Source organism: Stegostoma tigrinum, chromosome 19 (assembly GCF_030684315.1).
Source record: "Stegostoma tigrinum isolate sSteTig4 chromosome 19, sSteTig4.hap1, whole genome shotgun sequence".
Classification (NCBI taxonomy): Eukaryota; Metazoa; Chordata; class Chondrichthyes; order Orectolobiformes; family Stegostomatidae; genus Stegostoma; species Stegostoma tigrinum.
The window spans coordinates 31,861,123-31,873,281 of record NC_081372.1 but is presented as its reverse complement, the minus strand read 5'-3'; the positions used below and the strand labels follow the sequence as shown (position 1 = coordinate 31,873,281).

The 12,159-nt window shown below is 38.6% G+C and overlaps 1 protein-coding gene across 1 annotated transcript in view; it reads right to left on the bottom strand.

Moving 5' to 3' along the window:
• Positions 1-483: 483 nt before the first annotated feature.
• The window catches only part of LOC125461646 (collagen alpha-1(XIV) chain-like), a 143,349-nt gene continuing 131,673 nt past the window's right edge, over positions 484-12,159 (bottom strand). Inside the window, exons 45-48 of the mRNA XM_048550601.2 lie at positions 6,834-7,022; positions 5,233-5,310; positions 1,266-1,421; positions 484-1,090 (exon numbers count right to left, since the gene is read on the bottom strand). Coding sequence (XP_048406558.2) covers positions 1,044-1,090; positions 1,266-1,421; positions 5,233-5,310; positions 6,834-7,022 — 470 coding nt within the window. The 3' untranslated portion in view covers positions 484-1,043. The remainder of the gene's footprint in view (positions 1,091-1,265; positions 1,422-5,232; positions 5,311-6,833; positions 7,023-12,159) is intronic.

Genomic DNA, 12,159 nt, shown 5'->3' with positions numbered 1-12,159 from the left:
TTTTACTTGCTGCTAAAGCAGATACATAAGCAACAGTGGAAGTCTGTGTAAAGTAGTATACTCCATAACTGACCTTGCCAAGGCCTAACATGGTCATTCTCTCTGATGTACCCATGATCTTTGCACCTTTCAGCGCAAGAAATGTAGACTTGAGTGTATCTGGTGTACAGCTGTTTTAGCTGTCTACCTTTGATGTTACTCTCTTGGTACTATTTTGAGTTCCATTTCTCCTTATTTTAAACTCACTGCTATAAACTCATCTCTCCAAATTCCCCAAAGGATTCAACATAGCACACTCCCAACCTGGTAAACAGCTTGTCCCAAATGATTATTAATATCAATTCCATTCTAAATGGCGTGATCAAATATAATAATTACTATGTTGGGTTTAAACATATTTATTGATGTTTTTGGAATATGCTTGAAAATGTAAGCATATTTTGAAACATACAAAAATCCTTAAATAATTAGACAGTCTGCTCATTCATTAAAATTTGGTCGTATCAATCAACCTCAAAATAAACAGTATGCTATAATTAATAAGTACATTTATACACTTAAACTATATTTAATTCTGGACATTTATTACGACTATTTTGTGAATATATTTATGTATTAAATGATGTTGAATGAGAAGCATTTCAGATTCTAACATCTACTTCTCGCAGGTTCACACTGAGTGACATGACAATAATTTGCCCTTACATCCAGAGGGTATTTCACAAACTCTCAATTAATTACACACAGAGGCAAAGTACATAATTACAGTATTCACTTATTCATATTGATTTAAGAATAATGAGGATGTCATAATTTGAAAAGATACAAAAAACATTCATTTGGCAAATGACTGTAACTCTCCAACAGTGAACACTTTCGGTCTTTCTCGAACACAAGTATTCCTCATGGAATAGTGCACATCAGGACTTACAGTGCCATCACTCTAATATGAAAATGCTTCTGTTCTTGGAACAGACTTTGGTTTGGTTATTTTACATTTGTTCTTACAATTTAAAAGATTTGCTTCCATAGCTGTAAATTCTTTAAGGCAGGTCCTGCAATTCACCCTCAGATTCAAATTCTGATTCTCCTAATTAAAACAAAATTTTTGTAATATTAATAATGAAAACAGGAACCAGAAATAGAGACTGTCACATTAAACATTTCTTATGAAATGGCTTTCTGTGGAAAGATATATTTAAAACAAAAATTACCTCAAAAACTGTTCTCATTACTAACATTTGGCAAAGGGTATTCATATTTACCTCTTGGGTTTAATGTGCTGCAGGTAGAGATATCACAATGTCCTGCAGGACCTGGTGGCCCAATGGATCCAGGAATACCTGGTAGCCCAGGACGGCCTGGTGGACCAGGCAAGCCCTGTGGCCCTTGCCTTCCACGTTCTCCTTCACCTTGAGAACCTACACAAATGTAAACACCAGAACTTCATTCAATCAAAAAATAAGTTACTGCATGTTCTTGTCAAGTAAGAGACTAGTTCACTTGTTTTACAGAAACTCCTTTCACCTCTGAGTCTATCGATCAAATCCAATTTCAGATTGACAGCATGGGTTGTCCTTTGTCTCTTGGTTCTCAGAATCCAACATGATACTAACGTAGATTGTTTAATTCCAAAATTTGGGTGGAGAGGAAACCAACTGACACAAATTGCCAATCTCTTTCTGAGAAGTCACATGAGTGGCTAATATAGGAAGGAGTAAAGTTCGAAATGTTGAATGAAGGACTTTTTTTCTGAAATTCCCTCTTTATTTTTGAATTTGGCCCCTCTTGAATTTGTGTGCGCTTGATACTGGCATTGAACAACAGGGACAAACAGTTCCATCGTCAGCACTCTTTTTTGCTAAAAGAGGTGAGGAGAATTTCAATCAAATTAACTATTGTACAGAGTAACATTTTGGATTAAACTGACAGGAATTTATTCCATGTACAAAACAGTTAAAACTTTTGACAGGTATTTTATTCTCAGAACTTTGAATTGTTTTGAAGAGGAAGATGAAATAGAGGAGTTCACCAGCAAGAGCTGTGAACAGGTCATCATTTAGTTTATATTCTGTACAGATTAATGGGAAAACGTAACTTTGGTAATTTAATGCCAGAGTTCAGAATACACAGAATTGCCATTCGAAGTTTTTATGAGGCTTTGTCATATCCATTACAGTCAAATAAGGATTTTATTCTGGAGAAAGCCAATACATATATAGAATGAGGCTTCAAATCTATAAGGAGAGATCAACTTTATTACAGGGGATCAGCAGACATGTAAATTGTCAGGTAAACAGACTTAACTACAATGATAATGAGGGCTGAAGACTCCGTGCTCAACAGCAAGTGCAACTTGGGTGGATTACAGACGAAAATACAAATGTATCTTGCATTTTTTCTTTGGGCGACTAACAAAGAGAGGGCTTCAAATCTCAGCTTCAACTCGACTTAGCAGTAGTGTGTTGAAAGTCACAGTCAAGGAACTATCCCCTAGTTACCCTGTGTTGCAGGTAAAGACCCTTTCTAACTCTGAGTGATATGAACTGGTTAAAAAGGAAATATGACAAAAAAAATATTCTCTTACAGTCTGAGAACTGGAATTCAATTACAGATAACAGGCATTAGAATTACAGAATCTTATCTAAGCTACAAAACAAAGCATTGTGATGCTAACTGTGCACCTATTAACGTCAACGCTTCATGTAGTCTCCATCGTATCAGGGGCAATATACAATGATCCCCTCTTCACTAAAGATTCCAATACTGACCTATAAATCTGTGGTTTTTAAATTTTTATTTTTTGCACTTGTCCCATAAATATTTTCCAGCATGCGTACTGCATTACTAACTCTTGACACTCTTAGTAATTAGTAAACTCATCCTCATTAGGAGGCTCTATTTCAAACAAGAGATTGTTTGGTTTGAAAGAAAGGTGCATATTCAAAATAGTTTTGTTGCGACCAGCCATGGGGTGATGGATGAATAAAATAAAGGGGCAACCAGTAAATTCCTCCTCACCCAAAAATTTAACAGATTAGGATATTCTGTCTGGATCTGTAACAAATTACGAACCCCACTAAGGATCCGGTCATAACAAAAGCTACGATTTGAACCCAAGGGAAAAAACTAAGAATTAAAGTGGGTCCATAATGCAACATCCCTATCACTTTGACCCAGAAGAGCTGGCCCACGTTCAGAAGATGATTAAGGACTTTCAGGTCCTGATCAAATCAAAGCTAAGGAATGTCTTAACCATCCACTATGATGATGTTGAGCCGCTTTGGTCAGAAAAAAATTTATGTTCTTGAAGTACAACAATCTATGACGCAGGTCCTTTCAATGGTAGAATCATAGGATCCCTATAGTTTGGAAGCAGGCCATTTAGCCCATTGATTCCACACTGACCCTCCAGACAGCATCCCAACCAGACCCACTCCCCTTATCCTATAACTTCAACCCTGCATTTCCCATGGCTAACTCACCTAATCAACACCATCCCTGGACACTCCGGACAATTTAGCATGGCCAATCAATTTAACCTGCACATCTTTTGACTGTGGGAAGAAACTGGAACACCCAGAGGAAACTCATGCAGACACAGGGAGAGTATGCAAATTCCACATGGACAGTCGCCCGAGGGTGGAATCAGGCCCCCATCTCCGGCGCTGTGAGGCAGCAGTGCTAACCTCTAGCCACCGTGCCACTCTTAGTCTCTGTACAATGTCTGTTATATTGTAGTTAGTTGGTGACATGCAAAATAAAATGTTTTTAAAAAGAGACTCTTTTCATTAGACTAATAGCATTCTTTCTCTATCCTATAAACCGGGCGGTGGCAGCCAGCAACCCTATGTTGAACAATAACGCAGGCACAGTTTGATATAATGAAGTGCAGATTACTCATATAGCATTCTGCATTGGGTAGAAGCAAAACCCAGATTAATTAATAAACTGTTGGATGACATAATGCAGGGTTGGAGGGAAGGACTGTAAAAACTTTACGCATGGATGATTTAAATCAGCCAAAATATCCTTCCTCATCTAACTTACCTGGTGACACTGCTTGCCTTCTCATCTTGGATCAGTTCACTCATATTTAAATATGTAGTAAGCTTATATTAGCCATTAAACTAAATGAGATTCAATAATTAGTTGATGTAATTAAACTGGTGAAGCTCTTCTTTAGTTATCCAGCGCTAAAGGACTCAATTATTCTTATTTAATACTGTGGCAAAGGAACAGGTTAATTAATTCTGCTTGTGTTATTAAAATATAAGACATAACCTTTCATTTTGAAAAAATGCTTTTAATTGTACAGGTGATTTGCTGGTAGGGAAAACCTTTTGGTAGTGTATAAAAGCATGTGCGGAAAGAAGAAATAAAAAGCTTTTCATTGTTTAGTTGACTTGGTAGTGTGATAAAAAGCAATTAGGTAATGTGTGGTAACACTTCTGGATATACAAAAAAATAAAAAGCTTTTAATTGTATGAGTAATTGTGGCCTGGAGACCTGGATGCAAGCCTCACTTGTTCCAGGGTGTGTGCAATATCCATGTGTAGGTTGATTTAGTTGTAACTAGAATCTAGGGTGTTTTGTATAATGTTGATTTTCTTATTTAAGAAAGGATGTAATTGAATTAGAGGCAATTCAGAGAAAGGTTAACTTGACTGATTTCTGGGAATGGAAGGGTAATATTATGTGGGATGGTTGGATCTCTCTTCATTGGAGTTAGGAAGAACGAGGTGATTTCATTGAAACATACAAAATCCTGAGAGGTCTTGTCAAGGTGCATGTTAAAAAGATAAATGAAATTGTGGCAGAGACTAGAACCAGGCTCCACAGTTTAAATATAGGGGTATAACATTTAAAATGATGAGAACTATTTTTTTCTCTCTCAAATAGTCATATGTTTGTGGAACTTTCTTCCCCAGAGAGTGGTAGAGGCAGGGTTGCTGAATATTTTTAAAAGCAGATATATATAGATTTGTGACTAAAAAGAGTACAGTGAGTAGGCAGGAAAGTGGAATTAAGACCACAATAAGATCGGTATTGTTCTTATTAAATAGCAAAGCAGGCTCAAGGGGCCAAGTGACCCATTCCTACTCCTGATCTGTTTATATGTTCATTCATATATATGAATTCTCTAAACCTGAATAATGTCATAAATTCCACAATTTCCATCTACTTTCAGTCTGAATTTTAGCCAAGCTTTGTAATCCTTCATTTCATTACCTGGAGGCCCTCTTGGTCCCTCAGACCCTGGAGCATTTACTCCTGGGCTACCCTTCTCTCCTTTATCACCTGGTTTACCTGTTGAAAAAAGAATGCACTTAGAAAAATTTAAAACCACACATTGGCAAAACTGGCATGTCTCTAAATGTAAATGATCCAGTTTGTTGGACATCTGTATGAATCAAATAATCAATTTATATGAACACCATGGTGTACATTTTTCAATTTAATAATCTATATAAAGCATTGAGCACTGTGCACCTGAACCTTAACATGGACACATGTGTTCTCTATTTAACTAGTCAGGAGGGACTTGATAATTTCAATGCTTGAAATCAGTTAAATATGCCCATTGTGCAAACCCTGGAATGAAGGCAATAACTTAATTCAGTAAGAAAAAAAAATCAAGCATGGGCAGGATCAACTTAACTACTTGGAGTTCATCCCACTTGAAGCCCAACTCTCCCATTAAAGCCCATCTTTGAATTTCTGTAACTGTCCTATTGAATCCCATGTTTTCAGCATTTTCATCAGCCCACAAAAGCTCAATACTTGAATCTGCAGTTGCATTCAATGCTACTTCCCTGGTTAATTTAGGCTTTACAACATAGTCATAATCCAAAGGGTTTTGTGGTGCAGTAAAAATTACTTTACCTCTTGACCAGAAGGTTCAAGTCCCACCTGCAAGTGAAACGTATCATATTTTTTCCAAGCAGGTTGATTTTGTGGTACACTCATAGTCACTGAGGAGAATTCAGTCTCAAAATTTCTTTTAACTGATCAACTAAGAATTAATACCAGAAGAGACATCTTTTACAGAAGGGACAATTTTGCATGAACGTAGTGTCATAAAATCAGTACTGAATTGTTACAGAAAGTGATCCATACCTATGTCATGAAAGTCAAAAGACTTTCATTAATTATAGGCAGTAAATGGCAAGAGGTGACATCTCTAGAGCCCTAAACTCAGTCTTCATTCCATGTGATCTACTGCCACATTCACAAGCAATACACACACTCAGTTTAAGGATCACGATAGGAATCACATAAGAATTAGAAAACTAGATGATTGTCCTTTAGAGCAATTGAGGAAATTGTCACATTCACACTCTACAGCAGAAGAATAACTTGTTAAAATGATAGTGCAAATAAGTATTCGCATAGAGGCCTCTGGGCTACCAAGCATTTGAAACATGCTGTGCACTTGAAGGCTAACAGTGAACACAAATAGACCCTAGAATATGTTCATTGCCCTGTTCCATTTAAATTCATTTAGAAATTTCTTCCCCCTCTTCAATATAAAGAACAAAATAATTCAGTTTGGTTCTGGAGCAAGCACATAATCTAGGGTATTGATTGAAACCACACAGCTGAAATGCTAACTTTGTTCCTCTGACCACATAGACACACTGAGTACTTGCAGAATATTCCATTTTTATCTGTAATCCATCCGGCCAGATTACTGTTCAGGAAATAAAATCATCTCATCTGTTTGCTAGCTTAATGCTGGGAATGAGATAACTAATTCTGTATCTGGAAATATTTTCCAGTAATTGGATTAAGCCTGTTGTTGAAAATATAAGCAAGAAGATGTAAAATACCTATCTCTCCTGGATAGCCAGCCTTGCCATCATGTCCTGGCATGCCTGGTATTCCAGGAGGCCCTCTACTTCCAGGTGGTCCTGGCTTCCCTGGGCGCCCTGCTTCACCTGTGGGCCCCTGTATAATCCGGACAGGTACTGGGTTCCTTGTAAGCTCAGTCAGGATCGAATCAAATTTCATCATGTGATCTAAGAGTCAACAAATAAAAGCCACAAGAATTACTGCAACAGAATAATGGTTACTTTTATAATCATCTGTAAACAGAGTTAAAATGCACTCAGTTCTCTGGTTAACAGGCATTTTATCCCTGGAATTATGAGTCTACTATCCAGCATCAAGTTTTATTCAGTGGAAATGCAGACTCTCATAATTTTTAAGGGATATTAACTTGTTGATGAAGTCTTTAGGTTTTATACAATGATAGTTACCTGGAAAATTGTCAAATTACAATCTAAGCATTGGATTCAAATGATGTTCTAGACAACGTTGAAGCAAATTTTCATCTCCCAGTGGCACAGAATAAGTGTCTTTGTTCAGTGTTCTGATATATGTAATACCTTAACTTTCAGCTCCATTGCAGTCAACATATATTGCTGACTTGATGTCAGTGGTGTCATTTTGAAGCTCCCGCAATCTAGCTTAGTCACTCTCGTCACCTTTCACAGTTCAGTGGCAAGCACTATCGATCAACTAGTGCTTGTTATAGTGTTTGTCAGCTTCCTACAAGTTAGTTGCCTATCTATTTCGACTGGCTGTTGGTTTGATTCTACATCTTTTTGTTGCTTTCCATAAATATTCCATGTTACCAAAGTCTAGTATTATAACAAGAAGCACAGAAACTTTTGCTGACTTAGGTTGTAGCATATCAGTTAAATTAGTAGTTCAGTAATCCACAACTCCAGGCTAGGGACTGGGGTTCAAATCTCATCATGGTGAAAAACTTGAACAAAACAAAAATAGAATTAAAATGTTTGCCTAATGGCAACCATGTGTTCACTGTCAGTTGTTGCCAAAACTCATCTCAACTAATGACTTTAGAGAAGGAAATTTGTCATTCTTACCTGGTCTGGCCTACTTGTGACTCTGCTGAAACGTGGTTGGCTCCTAACTGCCCTCTGGGCAATTAGAGATGGGCAGCAACACCGATATCTCATGAACAAAAAAAAACTTCTACATAGAGCTCCTTTTCCCAGACATCAAGGAGGGCCACATTGAAATCTATCAATTGATGCAGTCACAACCACAACTATACGAAGGTTAAGTATCCACAGAATTACCTGACCACAAGGGCTGCTTTCTCGCTAGACAGAGAGCAAGAGATGACTGGTGGTGGTATGAACTGTTATGCAATTTCGTTCTGAAGAAGGGTCTAGGCCCGAAACATCAGCCTTCCTGCTCGACCTGCTGTGTTCATCCAGCCCTACACCTTGTTATCTCAGCTTCTCCAGCATCTGCAGTTCCTACTATCTCTGAAACGGTTTTCTAAGATTGTTGCTTTTTCCACTGCATATACACTATTTTGTGTCTTCTACTAGTCAGCTCTGCCATTTACAGGACAAAACGGATTCCAGTTCTTCAAAATGCAGCTGACTTGTGATCATATAGGATACATTGTACAGTTCAATGCCCTGTTTCTAGATGCCTTCATTCTGAGACAGTCATTGTGACAAATGCATTTGAAGCACCACAACAAACTAAATGGTGATTACTGGGTGATGCACACTGTCCAGTGAAGACAGTGATCAAGACTTTTAGTTTGAAGTGCTCAACTTCTAAGACAAAAGCTCTGATTCGAGTCCCTCTCTTGATGGTCTCAAAATGTGCCTCACAACATGCTGAAACAGGTTAATTATCAAGCTGCAAATCCTTTCAATGGGCTTTTGACATGTACATTATGAGGAAAAATGTTCAGCTCTTTTCTTTTAATCCCTCTCAACTGGTTCCAACATCATTTCTAAGACATGTGGAGTCCCTGATTAATCAATGTCTCGCTCTTGAACACTTGTACTTAGGAGTACAATTCCATAGAAGGGTGTAATTTTAAAGATCCAACAATGAATGTTTCCTGTACTTATAAACAGCTAGTTTATATTGTCTTGCACTGTATTCTGAATTGCATGCAAATAAACTTACAAATGGTCTCAAGAACAGAATCTGTTTGCAATCCAGGGACTGTGTGTACACAACTATCACACTCAAAACTTCATCAAATATACCCAAATAAAAGCTCCAAAGCCTAGATTTTCTGGGGTGGAAAAAAGAGGAATTTTATTAGGCATTGTCCCGAGAAAAAGTAATAAAAATGTAACATAAGATATACACAAATGCAGATAACAAGTATAAAAAGAAGGGGGAGGGAGGGTGTCTGGTCATACAAGAAGGTAAATTTAGTTGAAGTTTAAAGTTTTCAGAATCCTTGAGTTGCGAGAGTGAGACCGGAGTCCAAACTATTTAGCTGCGGTTATGTTTTCTCAAGATTATTTCTCAGTGGCAGTGATTTTCACAAGGTACTTTTTCCACTGGTACTTGTTTTCAAGATTGATAGAGAGGGGGAGAAAAACACTCAGTATTCTTGCAGTAATCAGTTCATGTTACTTTCTCTCTCCTTGGTTGCAGAGAAGCTGATGTTGATACATAGCTTCTTTGCGAACTCTGATGCCTGTGGCATTGTTTCATCCCACACTGGATAGCTGTAAGCAGCCTTGCGTCTCTCAAAATGTGATTCTATCATAAAAGTGTAAGTAAAACGAAGATGCAAATTTATTGATGCATGGCTGAGTTTCAAGGCCTCTTGATTATAATAGTAATTCCATTGGAACCAGTTTTGCATATTTGTGTGGGCTGCCCGTACTTGTCAGATGATTGCAGCAGCCATTTTAGGTCAGTAGGGTTCATTTTTGAACTGTTCAAGTCAATGAAAATCTCAGGTATTAAAGTCACATGATAGAATGTTGAACACTGATGCTCCATTTTCATAACCAGTGGCGTTCCATAGGATCCAGTGCTACATCCACTATTGTTTGTAATTTATACAAACAATTTGGATGAGAATTTAAGATGCATAATTAGAAAGTTTGCGGATGACACCAACATTGGTGGCATGGTCGACAGTGAGGAAGGTTATCTAAGATTACAAAGGGATCCGGATGAATTGAGCCAATGGGCTGAGGAGTGGTAGATGGAGCTTAATTTGGATAAATGTGAAGTATAGCATTTTGGTGAAGCAAGCAAGGGCGGGACTTATACAGTTAACGATAGGGTCCTAGGTAGCGTTGTCGAGCAGAGAGACTTAGGGGTTCAGGAACTATGTTAGATAATGTAGTCAGGCAACATTTGGTATGCTTTCTTCATTGCTCAGACCATCGAGTACAGGAGTTGGGATGTCATGTTGAGGCTGTACAGGATGTTGGTGAGGCCTCTTTTGGACTACTATTTACAGTTGTGATTGTCCTGCTATAGGAAGGATAGGATTAAATTGGAGAGAGTTCAGAAAAGATTTACCAGGATGTTGCTGGGGCGGGAGGGTTTGAGTTATAAGGATCAGCTAGGGCTTTCCAGTGGAGCTTAGGTGGTTGAGGGGTGATTTTGTAGAGGTTTATAAAATCATGAAGGGCATAGATAAGGTGAATAGCAAAGGTCTCTTCCCTAGGGTGATTGAGTTCAAAACCAGGGGCCTTATTTTTAAGGTGAGAGGAGCAAAATTTAAAAGGGACTGATGGGTGGCATTTTTAAATGATAGTTCATATGTGGAATGAACTGCTAGAGGGAGAGGTGGAAGCTGGTATAGTTACAACATTTAAAAGACATTTGGATAGATACATGAATAGGAAAGGTTTGGATGGATATGGGCCAAACGCAGGCAAATGGGACTAATTTAGTTTGGGAAACTTGGTTGGCATGGATGAGTTGGACCAAAAGGGTCTGTTTCTGTGCTGTATGACTCTATGATTTGATAAAAATTGGTAGAAGTGGGACAGCTTAGTAGTCAACCAGAACTTCCTGTGTGGTAGCTGCAGCGTAACAGCTTTCCCCCTGAAAATGGCTCCACAACCAGGTTCTTTCCAGGGCTGCTCTCCATGGTAACTGCCCACCTTGCTTTGAAGGACAACCAGAAGTGGTCAATTTTAGTTTGCAACTCATGTATGTGTCTGCAGCCAATGCGACCATAAGAAATCTAATAGGCCAAGGAACTGACATATAAAAACAATGATTCTGTTGCCTCAGCTTCTCTGGAGAAGTCCTGAAATATGGAACAAATTGGATCTCATGATAGTGTCTGCTGCAAGCTGCACGCTGCACAACCCAGAGGAGCCTACCGTTGTCATCAGCTCTAGGCTGAAGAGATGAAGGATGGGAACACGAAGAAGAGGAGGAGACAAAAGGAAGAAAATGAAAAAGGAAACGGTAACATAGACAACTTCTGTCTGCCCAATCCATAATTAACAGACTTCACTGAAATACCAGAAACTGTAATCCCAAATTCCAAGTCACCGAAAGTCATACAATCCTTACCTTCCCTCTGTCACTGAACTATTCATCAACCTCTTCCCTATAGTATGAAACAAACTCCATGAAAAGAAATAGATGTTGTAAACAAATACAATAAATGATGCATGATTAAAGTAACCACTCTTGTTCAAATTTTAATACCCACCCTGTGGGCACCTTTGCCTGCCATAATGTTCCTTTAACGTGCTACCCAGAGCTGCAGTAATGAGAGCGGAAGGGCTGCTAATGTTAGCGAGGGGATGGCAGATGGCCTTTTCGGACAACCTCACGCAGCTCTGAGCCCACAGGACAGCCTTACTTCAAACTGCACCAACTCAGCATCAGTTTGGGCCAGCTTGCTGACAAGCATCAAGCAGCAAGGGCATTGACATGGTGGCAGGGGATTGAGTGTTAAAGCTGTTATTTGGAGAGAGGGCAGTTTGTGCTGAATGGAGCAGCTGTTATTTACCACATTAAACCTCAATAGTCATACTAATCTATTGGAGGGCAGAATTGGTGAACAGCTGTGATAACCTTGACTTGACGGCTTCTAGTGTGACAATAAGTGACAGTGCATCTGCATCGTCAGTCTCTTGTGGGTTTTCCTTCATTGTCTGACTAGGCTAGAGCCCTTTAGTATATAAATCTAACATGCAAAGATAATGAAGCAAAGATTTGATATTCCACTGGCTTTAGTTCATTACAAACATTAATTAACCTTTATGTTCAACATTTAGTGTTTACATGGAATAAAATGCGTGGTTTATACTGAGCTGGCCGCAGCCTCGGCAATGCCTATTTCAATAATCACCAACAGTATATCCTCCAATGGGGTAA